Source organism: Thermobia domestica, chromosome 5 (genome assembly GCF_964235325.1).
Source record: "Thermobia domestica chromosome 5, izTheDome1.hap1.1, whole genome shotgun sequence".
Classification (NCBI taxonomy): domain Eukaryota; kingdom Metazoa; phylum Arthropoda; class Insecta; order Zygentoma; family Lepismatidae; genus Thermobia; species Thermobia domestica.
In genome coordinates, this window is record NC_137458.1 from 318,744,969 (window position 1) to 318,761,402 (window position 16,434).

Below are 16,434 nucleotides of genomic sequence, written 5' to 3' on the forward strand. Positions count from 1 at the left end.
CTGTGCAAATGCATGTGTTGCACATATGGTAGAGCCGACGCTGGGTAGTACATTTTGAAATGTCAACGAAAATTTACTTTTTAAAAAATAATTTAAGTGAAAATTGTACCAGCTTACTCGTTTCGTTACGTTTGTTTGTTGATTTTCTTAGATACTAGAACTAGATTCTTTCTTAATTTTGTTGTACGTACCTGCTACATTTCATTCTCGTGGTGTTACAATTTGTAGCCTGAAGGTGTGAGGGTACATATTTGCAAGCAATAAGCACATTTTCATTTTTTTTTTTTTTTTTTTTTTTTTTTAAGTAGCGAACAAGATATCAGAGCTTGCAGTGTCACTGGCAAATTCATTGATAATTTTTGCATAAGTAGAGGAATGCGGAAGCGAAGAAGAAAACAAATGGAATGTATGCCTCAATGCATCGTAATCAGCGCTTCTTGCCTTGATGCTTGTTTCGTTTTCGCTTTTTAGTTTTTATAGGAGACTCGGATATTGGACGAGTTTATAAAGTCGGACAACTCTATCCCTTATACAGAAAGACAGCCTATGCTAGTTATTCCTAACATAATCATTTTACGACGCTAATTCCGCACCAGGACGCCGAACAACCGAGGCGCTGAAGATATGGGCCTACTGGCGTAGCCAGGAAGACTGATCCGATTCAAGCCTCCATTTGGTACACTGATATCGAAAATGGAATCTGCTTAAATGCACCGTGTTACGTTTGTAATCCCGATGTTACTACTTTTTTTTTTTTTTTTTTTTTTGATCATTCATAACAAACAAGTACAATTGTGATGAATAAGTGATTTAAAAGGGGCTGCGGTGGCTCAGTGGTAGAGCGTTCACCTCTGGAGCATGGGGTCCCTAGTTCGATCCCAGCTCGCGCCAAATAAACTTTGTGGTGAACAAACACCGCCCTAACAGCACAAGATGTGCTTGGCATGTGCCATTTAGGTGTCCCAGTTGCTCTTTAGGTACCCGGCACTTGGTACATATGGTGTTCATGTGCTAAGTATGTACTTCAACTACCCAAAGTTTTAGGTGCTTGTAACGCCTAATTAATATTTGCGACTATGTACCACAAATGTAGCATTTATATACCTATGCTATCTAACATTTATACACATTTATGTGTTATATGTCATTTATATACACTAAGTTTTGCACTGTGATAGTCATTTGCTTTTATGTCGTCGTGAGCACAAGAGTCTTGGTCTTGCAGCTTTTGCAAGAGTCTTGCATGCAAGACCAAGACCAAGACCATACCTGCAAGACCAAGACCAAGACCAAGTCTCTTACGCAAGAGTCTTGCACAAGTACCGGCTCAATGGTACAGAGTTCACCTCTGGTGCTGGAGTCTCTGGTTCGTTCCCTGGTTCGATCCCAGCTTGCACCATATGAGCTTTTTTGGTGGATAGAGACCGTGTGTGTAGGTTCTCTCGGGAATTTCCCGTTTCGTCATATTTTCTTCATTTCATCATTCTTTCATTTCTCATCATCACCATCTTTCTTAGCCTCGGTGCATAATCATGGCACGTAAAACTAGATATTACATCATTTCAAAACATATTAGTGCCGTTCTTCTTCCAAAACTAAAGAGAAATATAGTATTGAACATCGGTAATTCCATACACCATAGGTGTTGACTACATGAGTATGGCCTTGGTTCCAAGGACCAAACATCCGTTAGAAATTTTTATTGTGTGCTCAAAAAATTAATATCGAAATAACATTTTCATGGCATTGAAAAAAAACTTAGTGTATGTAACAAAGTGATTTCATGGGCGGGTGCTTATACGTTGAATAATTGTTTATCAATATAACTTTTAGCCTCCTCAGGTATATGGCACACGAGAATTGAGCGATGTAACACTATATAACAATAAATAATCCATATTCACAAATGAGTGATTTGTACAATTATTTCAAATAACCTGGAGTTTGATGCTGTGTTTTTGTATATCTAATATACGTCAAAAGTGTATAAATTGAATTTACACAAAAGACATGGACAGTTGAGTCGTTTTCATTTTCACTCAAATTATTCTAAAATATTAAGAGGTTTGATTATAATCGTTATTATTTTAATGTTTCTCTCTTTTTTGGCTAATATTGCTAGCATATCATCATCATCATAGTTATTCTGCCATTATTGGCAGGTCACTTGTTGCAACTCAGAAGCTACGATATATGGTGGTTCTCAGCTAGTCTCTTCGTCTTGACGTAGCAATTTTCTGTTTTAATACCTTCCTTCAACTACAGTCTCCTTTGCCCCTTCCCTCTCTTTCCTTCCACCATACCCTCTAGCACGTCCCGCATAATAACGATCCTCCTCAGTCAATGTCCCAACCAGTTCCTTTTCCTCCTCTTAACTTCATGTAATATTCTTCTTTTCTCCCCTACTGCTACTATTTCTAACACCTTCTCATTCGTTTAGCCCAGTTAATTCTCTCCTTTTTTCGAAAGCCTCCAATGTGTTTTTTTTTTTTTTTCATCGCTTTTGCGTAATGTCCATGTTTCTGTTCCATAGAGTACATATTGGAATCAGTACCGGTAAAACAAAATCTCAATATTTAATTGGAAGTTTGTTCAATACAAAAACTAGCTAATCTTGGTTCAAAATTTAAAAAAAAAAATATATATCTCACGCCTTTAGAGTGTAAAAATAATTTACCAATCATGATATTTGAGTAATCTGTGCCATCTTGATTTTCTTTCATGCGTCTCAGGGGTAGCCTCGCTGATTTGGAAACCAGTGGAGTATTGAATCTGTTAAAAAATATAAAAAGATTACGAAACGTTGAAATTTATCTTATAAGTAGCGAAGCGTGGGGACCCATTGAAAAAAAATAAAGGTTATCATCTATGTTGTATACTATCATCATACTTACACGAAGATAAACTATATTTCATTTAGAAACATAGTATTTCCGTTACTATTGGCGCTTTGTAGAATTTATCCAGAGTAAAATTTACGTATGAAAAACATAAGATTTCTTAAAAGCAAGACTTGCAAGACTCTTGCAGCAAGACCAAGACCAAGACCAAGACTGGGCGTGCAGGACCAAGACCAAGATCATGAGTTTACTATGAATTTCCAAATAAATAAATAAATAAATAAATAAATAAATAATAGCTTCAATTATTTTTGTTACCCAAAAATCTGAGGGCCTAGGTCCCCCGACCAAGGACTATATCCGCCACTGGTTTCTCCAATGTGTTCTCTTTAGCATTTAACGCTTCAGTTCTTTTAAATTTGTCAGATCTCCTTTTCCCTTTTGACACAAGGGGAGTATTAGTTTAGTGCTGCTTATACACACTAACACGCGTAACAAGAGTGCTATGAGAAGGAATATTCCTTAGGAAATAAATGAAAAATTGGAAAACGATGCTGAATTTTATTTTGTTATGACGTGATGTCACACTCTTATGCTCCGAGGCTAAGGGACACAGTGGTGATAGTGATAAATGAAATGGTGGAATGAAAACAGTTAATGAAACGGGTGAACCTCAAAGTACACGGTGTTTGTCCATCACAAAGTCCACTTGGCGTGAGCTGAGGACGGACTAGAGACCCTATTCACAAGATACGAGCGCTGTAACAATGTTTTTGTTGTCAAACCAAACTTATTCTGATATCTATTTTCGAAAATTTAAAAACTCTCCCACCGAGAGTGGAACCCGGGACTCCATGCACTAAAGCGCACGCCATAGTCACTAGATCAGCGGACTGCCTCCAAGTCATCATGGGCGTTAATTCTTTAGCATTGTCTGCAGAAACCTTTGATTACCACCAAAATCAACCAATGACTCAGACTTTATTCAATATAAGAACATATTGTGCACAAGCGCATCGATAGATAACGTTTTTTTTTTTTTTTTTTTTTTTTTGTAGTTTAACAAGAATAATTTTCTGTAATCCAAATATTTTCAAGGAAGAATGTGTATTATTGCTCCCGAAGCAGGAGTTTAATAGTGATGGATATTTTAACTTAATTGTAAACATAACTCTTTGTAATAATTTATTGTAAAGTTCTGTTTGTGTAAATATAGGTAGAACAAATTATAATCGGGAATTGTTTCCTCCCTTTACCAAATTTTATTATCAAATTCCGCTCTAAAATAGCACCTAGGTATAATATAAATGAGTTCAAATTCTCTAATGTTTCGATTAAAATAGGTGTCCCCTCGACCTGGCCGTCTCGGGAAGGATTTCTCACGAATCAAGCTTAGTGAGGAGGGGTAGTACACTCAATTCTCTACTGCAAGCAGAGAGGAGTTAGAGTCCCGAGAAAGCTCCACTGCAAACTAGGCGGGTATTGTGATAAGGAATCTCCCGATGTTCTACTGCAAGCAGAGAGTGAGGTAAAGGTCCAGACAAGGCTCAACTGCAAGCCAAGTGGGAAAGGAGGCCTAAGAGCTCCACTGCAAACTAAGGAAGAGGATTTGACTGATACTCGTCGTTGAAATCCTCTTTATTATATAAATGCTCCAGTGCAGGGTGGCGCTGGTGATGCGTTCCTGTCGTCTGCCACCATAATAATCCGTAATAAGCCACACGTGGTTGCTGTTTGTATATATAAGCACGTGTCGATTGTTTATCAGCAAAACCATGTGGAATATACATTATTCATTATAATTTATAAACTTTTGTTGAGCTTTACATTGAATGGATTGGTTTTGACGTTTACTAGTGAATATCTAAATATTATAGCCACTATTGATCAGTTTATATATATATATATATATATATATATATATATATATATATATATATATATATATATATATATATATATGCGGTACCCTTAATTCTAATTCACAATCTATCCTTTTGTTTCACCTCCTTAATTCCCAGGTTTTCATATACAGTAAACTGCCGATTATCCACACAATTGGGTAGTGCGGCAACCGCGGATAGTTCGCAAAATGGCCGAAAAAGGACACGAATCAACACGAAAATATTTTTGAGCAATTTTTATGTACAGTAGAAGGTTTAAACATACAGCGATGACTTAGTAAACAGTTGTCTTATTTTATCATAAAAGGATTGACCTCTTTTTGTATTATAACACCTTTTCTTTATTTGCAAAAAGAAGAAAAATATGAAAGAAAGACCATGGATAATCAAGAGTTTACTGTACTTGTAAACCTTAGAGGGAAACATGAATACCTTATACATGTTCTATTGATCCAGTCGCTCTGCTGGAACCTGTCTTGCGACAAAACATCCATATACAGACATAGTTTGTGACGCATCTTCTTGGGAAGTGATGCACTCCATGCAACCAATTGATGTTCTCATGTAGTTTTAGTCAGGGGCGGCACAAATGGGGGCGGGGGGTTCAGCCGTGCCATCGCTCAGGGCGGCATGTCTAATGGACAGTAAAATTTGAAAATGAAAAGTGTACTGTCAAAATATAATGCTTCGTAATAGGCCCACATGGAGAAATAAAATTGTATTCGCCTGAGAATGTAATTGAACTTACTTCACTCACATTCAGGAAAATACTCACTCAGGAAATTCAGAGTATTTCCCCTCATTGTCAATTATCAAACTAATATTCACAGGTATCTCGTTCAATATTTCCCTTGCAGCGGCGTAGATAAGATTTTCAGCTAGAATGGATAAGATTATCAAGGTGTCTTTTGTATTTTTTTTTTTTCTATTTAGCAATGTTCTAACGCTCCAGTCCAAGTATGCAAAAGGTACACTCTCACTTGAGACAGACCGTTCTAGCCTATAGCATCCAGAGACAGTTAAGTTCTAGCAGCGAGTTGTTAACCAATTTCCTGAGGAAATGACAATAATCGTCGTCGACAATGTGACTTTTATAAAAATTACATACAGTAATGGAGAATGCCTTGTAAAAATTTGTGAACACTTTCTTGGTTACGTACCGGTAACAGACATCACTAGTCTCGGACTCCCAGAAGTAACAAGTAAACAGCTAAAGGAAATGAACATTCCTATCGAAGACATGAGGAGCAAAGGGTTCGACAATGGTTCCAATATGACAGGCAAACATTCAGGTATTTGGAAGAGAATACGGAGAAAACCGAAATGTCGGTTTTACGAGTTTCGGTTTTTCTAGAAACCGGTTTTGTCCATTCCTAGTTTTAACTCCCGATATTTTCATCTATTCTTCAAATCATCGATTAGTTCCGTTCTTCTACCTATTCCTCGTATTCCCGCATATCTATACATATTCTCTATTTAGGTCAATTTTTAAAATTATTTCTATTTATAGAAGGAACATGGAAACAAAGTGAGGATTTGTGCACATTTTTCTAAACACTCATATTCGTGTAAAGTATTGCAGAATCCTTTACTTTTCAATATACCTTGAGAAGATATTATGGCTACCGAGTTTCAATGAAAATTAAAAGTTTCACTCTTCTTCGAATTAATCTTTGAAATAAATTAAGAAACATTTATTTTTAAAAAAAATGCTCACAAGAGAGGGAGTCAAGAGAACATACCATCGGGATCCGCAACATTCTACCAGAACGAGAAGTGGTTGCAATTTACTACTATTTCTGCTTTCAATATGGATTTCCGTGTAGCCAAAATAGTAAGAAATGTCTAAATACAGTCCATTTGTAATCGATTCAGCTTCCCAAGAGTAGGTTCTATCTCCTCTTTTAACCCTGTATTGAATCCGAAAGTGGCTAAAATTAACCACTTCCAATTTCAGTTTCAGCATTTATCATCATAGATCAAAAACTGTAAGGTATAGTGAGTAATGGTTTTCTGATATGGTTTGAACATTTTCTATCTTTGATCTTATTCCTCTATTGCAACTAGTTATCATAGATGTACTACTTCAAGTTTGAGTATTGAATTCGCATAGTTTTAATACTACCATAGTTCATAGTGTTAAATGAAAGTCACTTGTTATAATGTGCAAGAGAACCAGAGAAATGTAACTCCATTTTCGTAGGTTTACAGGCGAGAGGACAAAAATATTATTTTCTTAGAAAGATGTGTTTTTAATAAGATGGTAATTGAGCTACATTACAACAGATAATCGACAAGGAGAACAGATGGCGTTGCTTTCCATTTACACCAAGTGGGGCTTTCAAAATTATGTCCAAGTATGAAGAAAACGAAAACAGCATTTTTTGGAGTTACGTTCCCTTAGTTCTCATGCGACGATAAGATGTTTTCATTTTCTACCAGTTTTCAAAGTCGTTTCACAACGAGAAACAAAATCACGAAGATATCCTGGGTGTTATACTGTGCATGCCAACTTCATAGCATTTTGGTTGCATAACCAAACTGGATTTGTAGTTAGTAGAGAATACAATGATAATTAGTTTTATAGTGAAACAAAACTTACAAGGAACGTACATGAACCTGTCATCCGGACATCCGAATCAAACCTAGTCCATTCGATAAACATAACAAAGATATGTTCATTCACAAAAAAGAAAGAAGAAAAAAAAAGCTAAGTGCCATGGACAACGGAGTAAGTCCCTCCGGCCCATTAACCCTGTTAGTATATAGAATATTGTAGACTCGCAGTAAAATAGCTATATAGCAATATTGCTTCAACACTGTTCATTGAAAAATCATGGTTTATAGTTCATTCTCTTCAGCATGAAACAAGCTTACCAGGGATTTTAAGTATTGGGGCCAATAACGTACATGAACAAGGAAAATTGGGAGAATGTCGGGAAAATTCCTTCCAGTAATCCCTCCCATCAATTTTGGACCCCTATGGAGTGGCCTCGGGTAAAAGCACACAATCCAAATGTATCTCTAAAAATATTATACAGGTTAGGAAATGTGTATACCAAGTTTTGTTTTGATAGACGGAATAGATATGAGGGAAAAACGTGTATTTATATACAAGTTTTTCCCTCATATCATACTAACAGGGACTTACTCGTTGTCCATGGCACCTAATTTTTTGTGCATGAACATATTCTTGTTATGTTTATCGAATGGACTAGGTTTGATTCGGATGTCCGGATGACAGGTTCATGTCTGTTCCTTATTAGATAGAAACTTAACTGAAAATATTTATGGCGAACGGATTTAAGTATCTGTTTATACCTCTAATTAGTGTGAAATTGTGTTCAGTTTAAGAATAATAATAATAGACTTTGGTACAAGGATGACTCATAAGTCTTCTGGTAGGGATGCATACGAAAGAAGAGTTGACCTGTCTCGACTCAAAAATGTGTCATGAAAATGATGTCCCGTCTCGAACCTCGTCATAGAAATTCCGTCCCGTCTCGTCTCATGCGCAACCAAAACCCGTCTTAACCATTTGAGCACGAACGAGTAAACATTCTACAATAATTCTACAAAGAATAGCGTGAAAGTATAAGACAGGACAGTCAAATTGTAAGATTATACTAATTATGCATTTTTAGTGTTACACAGTTTATTTTGAGACTATAGAGAAAGGACAGAAACTTGTCTTACCAAACCGAGACAAAATAAAACCTTTCTCAATTGGAGGCGAATTCGACACCAAGATTGCATCGCGTATATCTGAATCGAGATGAGAATATCCTTCGTATGTACACTTATAGCGTGTCGCGAGGATTATATCAATAGAAAATAAGCAGTAATTGATTATTATTATTATTATTATTATTATTATTATTATTATTATTATTATTATTATTATTATTATTATTATTATTATTATTATTATTATTGGTAATAGAAAATATAGTTGGTATTTAATTAAGCAATATCTACTGTTATTTATAATTTTGCTAGAATTTCAATGTACGCAAGAGAACATTTATAAGTAAAACTACACAAAACGAAATATACATCTTTTAGGGGGTATGCTGGCTTAATGGTAGTGTACTTACTTTTGGCGTGTGGGGCCCCTGGCTCGATCCCCAGCTAAATAAGTTTGTGGTGGACAACATAGTGTCCGTGAGTTTTCTCTGGGTACTCCCGTTTCCTCCCACTTTCTCAGTCTACCACTTCTTCCATCACCATTTACTTGCTTTAGTCATAGCGTCCCTTAACCTAAAGGATAAAACGTTGGATGTTAAATTGAAAGATTTCATTTTGGTCTCAATTCTATTGTTAATTTTAGTTCAAAAAAGAAAAAATAACAATAGACAATAACACAAGAGAAGGAGTGGAAGTCTGATGAAGACACAGTTATTGTGTTGAAACTGTTACGTGATACTGTTTTTTACATATTATCACACAGCCTTGCTCAGTGTGTTATTGTGTATTAGTACAAAATGGAAACAAGGTCTGATAGAATAGTTAAAGGATAACAAGTATAGGGGAAAAAATGAATGAAATCTTTGAGTAGAATTGAGACCAAAATGAAATCTTTCAATTTAACATCCAACGTTTTATCCTTTAGGTTAAGGGACGCTATGACTAAAGCAAGTAAATGGTGATGGAAGAAGTGGTAGACTGAGAAAGTGGGAGGAAACGGGAGTACCCAGAGAAAACTCACGGACACTATGTTGTCCACCACAAACTTATTTAGCTGGGGATCGAGCCAGGGGCCCCACACGCCAAAAGTAAGTACACTACCATTAAGCCAGCATACCCCCTAAAAGATGTATATTTCGTTTTGTGTAGTTTCACTTATAAATGTTCTCTTGCGTACATTGAAATTCTAGCAAAATTATAAATAACAGTAGATATTGCTTTATTAAAATACCAACTATATTTTCTATTACCAATAATAATAATAATAATAATAATAATAATAATAATAATAATAATAATAATAATAATAATAATAATAATAATAATAATAATAATAATAATAATCAATTACTGCTTATTTTATATCGATATAATCCTCGCGACACGCTATAAGTTAACATTGTTTTCAGAACCACATGTTTAAAAGCATATTTTTCATCAATGACTTGTAACCTGATTGAAAAATATTACACTGTATAGTATCTGTGCTCATAAGGTTTTCAGTTTTGAGACGAGAAGTGGATTTTCGAATTTGAGACGAGATGAGAAAGTGCTCGTGTCTCATGAGCTACATTAGTTCATCCAAGTTTTAGATCTCAAAGAGTGCTTTATTGTTACACGATTCACAGTATAAACATTATAAATTGAGTTAATTGTACGAACATAATGCAGACCATTTATCAACGTTTAAAGATACGAGAGTCATTATACAATATATGCCAATTACAAATATGGTTTAAATGTTGGTGTATCACATCTTTCGTTGACATCTGTCTCGCGACGCAGAAGGATACTGATAAATTCTAGATCAAGTTAAGAGTCTTCATCCCGGCGAAATTAAAATACCGCTAATTTTACAGTAATTATGTGATATCTTCAAATAGATAAAAGATAATCGAAATGTGGAACAAGAGCGCCCTAGACAATATTATTTTACATGAGAAACCCTTATCACGATTCACTTATCTGCTTTCGATTTCGAGCCATTTTGAAAATCGGAATTTATTTTCGCGTTTCTAAACAGCTGAAAACGGAAGGCCACTAGGTGACTTGTGATAACGGTACCTCACGCAAAATAATATTGTCTAGGGCGCTCTTGTTCCATATTTTAATTATCTTTTATCTATTTGAAGATATCACATAATTACTGTAAAATTAGCAGTATTTTAATTTCGCCGGGATGAAGACTCTTAACAAAAAAATCAGGCCATAAATTTTGTACATGAATTTACAGAACGAGACAAGAAAATATTTCCGAAAATCGAGTCGTGACGAGACTCATTTTCTTATATTGTTTCGTCTCATGGGCAACACTGTTGAAAACTGTACAACAGTGTCCAAATACTATTATGAATCTGAGTTATCAGCGTTGTTACCCACCCACGTTGCACGCTTTTATGTTTGTATTCTCTGCAAAATACAAACATAAAATAAAAAGGAAGAAATCTTTGGAAACAGCTAAAAGTTTATTTTTGGCCCGTCAAGGGGCAACAAGAAACTAATGCCACATTTGCTGTTTAGAAAAGACTGCGGGGAAATTTGAATTGGGGGGGGACTAGAGCGTTGGGTTTCCGCCTAGGGCTGAAAAACTCAGGGAGATCGCATTTGAAACTTTTTTCCCCTAAATTATTATTATTGTAACGTTTTACGTTTTATTTGGTTTGGTACATTTCATACTCCAACGTAAGACAACAAACGTAAATTTTAAGTCGAAACAACTTCGTACTCAACACTGGTCAGAAAGTGTTATGTGACGTCATCTACTTTACATACTACAAAAATAAATACACTGTAAAACAGTTTGTGACTAAAGCAAAACAGTTGAAGATATTCTGGAACGATTTCGTTAGTGGACAGTTTATCGCGGGATGGGACACGAGTCTTTGGCCATGAATTGAGGCGCCTAGTATCATTCATAAGCCGCCAAATCCATTATTTACCGAAATTGAATTATATATCGCTTTTTATATGTTTGACCTAAAGAAATTCCATGGAAACAGCATTTTGTTTAAAAGCTTAATGTTTCATGTTAAAAAAAAAACAAGTTTAAATATTGGACTTTGTACGTGTGTATATGGAGCTTCACTGCACCTTTTGCGAGATTACTCGAAACTAAGCGAAATCGATGTGGTGGATTTTGATACCAGACGGAAAAATTATTTATGACTGCAAGTGCCTAAAGCCGCTACTAGCAAGGGCGCCCATCAGGGGGGGGCAAGAGAGGGCGCTCGCCCCCCTTAGAGGAAATTATACTTCGGAACATCGAAAACCCAATAGAATTTTTAGAATAGTTACAGCAAAATTTGCAACTATATTTGAAATGTCTCTTAAACTTTCCCCCCTCTGGAAACCACAACATGGGAGCCATTGGCCACTGGCGAACTACCTTCTTGTGACAGAAAATGGCAAAACTCTGAGTGAGACCACTATACTTAACTGGAAGTCATGAGTTTGATTTCGGATGCTGATTATCTACCGAGTGGCCCAAAAGTAGGTATACAGACCAGCATCTATCAAGTGTGACATTTTAATTTATTAAGATAATGCATTTATTTACTTCGGTCTGTTCAAAGCTTTAGGTATAAGTGAAAATAAATTAAGAACAAATAAGAAAGAAACTAAGTCAATACCTGTATGGATAGCAATAAGTAAATGATATAAAATGTCATGACCGATCAGTACGGCACTGTATATAGGGATGCGCACGAGACAAGATTTGTGGCTGTCTCGTCTCGAAAATGTGCTGTAAAAGTGATGTCTCGACTCGAAAAATGTATATTTCTCTATTGGAAGAGCCGTGTCTCGACTCGAATTTTGTCAGAAAAATCCTGTCTCAACTCGTCTCATGCACATCCCTAACTGTATGCCTACTTTTGGGCCACTCTGTATAATACTAATACAGTATTATTATCATCATGGTGTTTCTATCATTATTGGCAGGCTACTTGCCATAAACAGAGAAACTTCCTTATGCTACAATCCTCGTGTAACTAAGTTATGCATATTTACGTTGGATTTTTTTTTTTTTATAGCGTCCGTTTTTTTTGTTGTTTTTTTTACTGGACTCCCTCTTATAGTGAGGTCTTTTGCTCCCTCCATCTTTTTTCTGCTACCATACCTTTAATCATACTTCCCATGATACAATTCCTTCTCTTTAGATACACAAGGTAAATTCCGAGACTACAATTTCTGTCTTCTACAACAACAGATACAGCAGTCTGAAACTAACAGTAGTGATAATAAGAAAACGAAGAGAAACATTTGGCATAAGGAAGCACCGTGATACGAAGTAGAAGTGGAAACACTGTATGTAACTTTAGCCCATCCCCTCTCCTCTGCCAGAGCAAGTACTTCCATGTAATCATAATACAAGTTGGCCAAGAATACATGCGGTGATTATACTCCGGAACAACTTTATACAAAAGAAGTTTCACCAGCCGGTCGGCTACCTACCGCATATTGAACAACCAAAGATTAATGCGTCTTTTACTCTCATTTTTTCCCTTTACAACTCCTTTGTGTATGCATGATCTCTTAAAGTAGCAATTTTTTATTCCAATCAGCTCGATTTTAATTTCACACTGATAGTGAGAACGCTTAATTTATTTGTAATCATTTTTTTTAAAGGAACTAGTAAAAAGTGTCTTAAGCACTAATAGCTGGGAAGAAAGAATAAACCCACAAGAGAGATTGTTACCAAGCACTAACCTTGGATACGCGAAATCCTTCTGTCGAAGATGCTGAAAGGAGATAAACTTGATGGCCAGCTACTGTTGCTCTCAATTTAGACTGCTCTTGAATGTGGCTAACTTGCATAAAATAAAGTTCCACACGTTCACAAAATCACACATGAAAAGCGACAACGTCTAATCTTATGTTCTGAATTGTACTGTCCCAAATAATGCAGGACCCATAATAAACAAATAATTCCATCAATTACTGATTATATTCCTAAAACGGAACATTTTTAGCTCAATGTAAAAATAAGATGCATATAATTTTTCTTAGTACCAATTCCTGATAAGGTTGTATTTCGCGAGACAGCTTTTATATGCTGTTACATATATATCGAACCAATACAAATTAATAAATATTTGAGGTCATCGTTTTTGCAGAAACATTAATTTAAAAAAATGAACCAAAAGAAGGAAAAGGAGCAATCACACCAATACAACACCCACACCCGCACACACATTCACCAACACAGAGTAACGAAACGACTGGCCTCCCTCTTATAGAGAGCTCGTCGACGGCCGCTGTTTTGGAGGCGAAGGCATTCCAGCGGCCAAAATAAAAGGTAGGCCCAACAAACGGTGGTAGGAGGTTCTCTGGGGCATCCTCAGTTGGGTGTGGGTCATGTCGTACCAATCGCGTTAGTTCCCCATATGCACGACTCCGCCCAGCTGAATGTCCCGGCACGCGACTGCTGTACTTCGCGATTTCTCCAACTTTTTTTCACTAAATTCCCGCCCCCAGGATACATAACATATACTGGTAGATGGTAGTTTCCTCTCCCTCTCCCCTCCCTTTCCCCAGACAAGAAACAAAACATTTTCGTATGTGTAATGCTTCCAGGAATCTCCGATCATTTTGACTCCAGACTCCCGCTTTGCACTACAACAGCTGCCAATCAGCCGACCCATTCTGACCTGCTTCATCGCACAATCTCTATCGAATATGTAGAGAGATCAGATCTTAAGCAAAAGGAGTCCTTAGTGTTAAAGACATGATGAAAATAAACGTCCTGAAATTAGTATTTCCACGACATAAAACGAAACGAGAAATTTGGTTTTCTGGTCTCGAACTCGAAAATTTTGTAGATGCCTCCTCTCGTCTCGATTTTCTGACAATTTTTCCCATCCCGTCTTCTAAATTGATTTACGAAATTTATGATTGATTTTTTCGCTTAATTTCATCTAGAATCGATCACAATCCTTCCGCGTCACGACAGGTCTACTGAGTGTATAATATATAATATTGAAACCATATTTATTATTGGAGTTTATTGCATACTGACTTGCGTATATTTAAATAGAACAGGTGACTAGTTTTTGATACCTGAGTAGTATTCTTAGGAATGACATGAAGTGCGAACGTGAAATAAAAGCACGGATAGGAATGGCAAAAGAAGTCTTTCGGAGGAAGAAAATGCTATTTTGTGTGACAAAAATACTATTGTGTGGGAATAAAGAGTTGAGGAAAAGACTTAGGCCTATAAAATGCTTCGTGTGGAGTATGATACTGTATGGGGCAGAAACATGGACATTACGCAAATAATGAAAAACGACTGGAAGCTTTGCAAATGTGGGTATAGAGAAGAATTGAAAGAGTTAGCTGGGTCAATCGGAAAACGAACGAGAGGGTATTAGGAATGGTGATGGAGAAAAGAACACTTTAAGATATTAAAAAGAGGAAGAGACATTGGCTAAGAAGGAACTGAATCATGAGAGACGTGCTAGAGGGTATGGTGACAGGAAAGAGAGGGAGAGGCGAAGGAGATTACAATTAATGAACAATATTAAATAGTAAAATCGTATGCGAAGACGAAGAGGTTAGCTGAAGATCGTGGAGCATGGAAACTAGGGATGGCCACAAAGTTCTGGTTCCGGCGGAACCGGTTCCGCGAAGAACCGGTTCTCGGAGAGCCGGCTTTCAGAACCGGTTCCAGACCTGGATCCGAAAATCCGGTTCCAGAACCGGATCTTAGGAACTAGTTCCAGATCTGGATTTAAAAACCCGGTTCAGAACCGAATCTTAGAACCGGTTCCAGACCTCGATCCGAAAGCCCCCAAAGAGCCATAAAGGAGGCACAAAGTTCACCTTCAAAACACTGCGAAAAGGACCATGCGCTTGTGCCCTCCCCGCCCAGACCCGCTTGTGCCCCCAGAAAAAAATTTGGTCCACCAGTGGGTGTTTAGCCAAATGAGTTGACCAATTTTCCTTTTTAGCCAATGAGTTTGCCAGTATCAAAGTTTATTTAGCCAAATGACACAAGCGGCCGCCGCCTGGGCGCCTGCCTGTCGCTTCCACCATTTCATTTAGCATGCTGTTCACAGCCTGCCAGCCGCTCGGGTTTAGCGTATGGATGGTCACAAATTTTCGGTTGCAGCGTAACCGGTTCCTCGGAACCGGTTCTTGGATATCTGGTTTTCATAACCGGTTCCAGACCTGTATCCGAAAAACCGGTTCCGGAACCGGATCTTCTAGAACCGGATACGTTCAGACCAGAAAGCCGGTTCCACCAGGAACCGGTTCTGGCCATCCCTAATTTAGCGTAGGGATGGTCACAAAGTTTCGGTTCCAGCGTGGTTCCTTGGAGATCTGGTTTTCAGAACCGGTTCCAGACCTGGATCCGAAAAACCGGTTTCAGACCTGGATCCGAAAAACCAGTTCCGGAACCGGATCTTCTAGAACCGGATCCGTTCAGAACCGAAAACCGGTTCCACCAGGAACTGGTTCTGGCCATCCCTAATGGAAACTTCTCGGTTGCGGCAAGTGACCTGCCACTAATGACAGAAAACCTATAATGATGATGATGTTATATTTAAACGTTGATAAATGCTCTTCATTGTGTTTCTTTAATAACCATATCAATATACAGTTTTTTGTACTATGTATTGTGCAACAATGATTGAGAGCTAAGACTTGGGTGAAGCAGTGTTGCTCATGAATATCGAGAAATTTATCGTCTCGAAAATCAGACGAGACTTGTCATGCTTCTCGTCTCGTCTCGTCTCGCATTTCTTATCTCGTAGGCAGCACTAATTGAAACACAAAAGAAAAAAACTATATAGCAGCATTATATCAAAATGAACTAAAAATTTCACCCTGAAGTAAGCGCTGAAAAGTGGAAATTTTGCCTGTGGTCTTCCTTTATAGCAGAATATAGTGCTAAAATTTGTGCAAATAGGAGACCCAGTTTATGTTGTTCTCATTTATGTTGAATATAACAAACTATCATTCTTCTGCAAGTCGGTTTTGTGGAACGCGTCTCTTGGAGGTTA

General features: G+C 37.1%; 1 protein-coding gene across 1 annotated transcript in view; it reads right to left on the minus strand.

Annotated features, from left to right (window-relative positions):
- The window catches only part of LOC145686811 (uncharacterized), a 99,946-nt gene extending 86,685 nt beyond the window's left edge, over nt 1-13,261 (minus strand). The window contains exon 1 of the mRNA XM_081760501.1: nt 13,139-13,261. Within this exon, the coding sequence (XP_081616627.1) occupies nt 13,139-13,246 (108 nt within the window). The 5' untranslated portion in view covers nt 13,247-13,261. The remainder of the gene's footprint in view (nt 1-13,138) is intronic.
- Nucleotides 13,262-16,434: the final 3,173 nt, after the last annotated feature.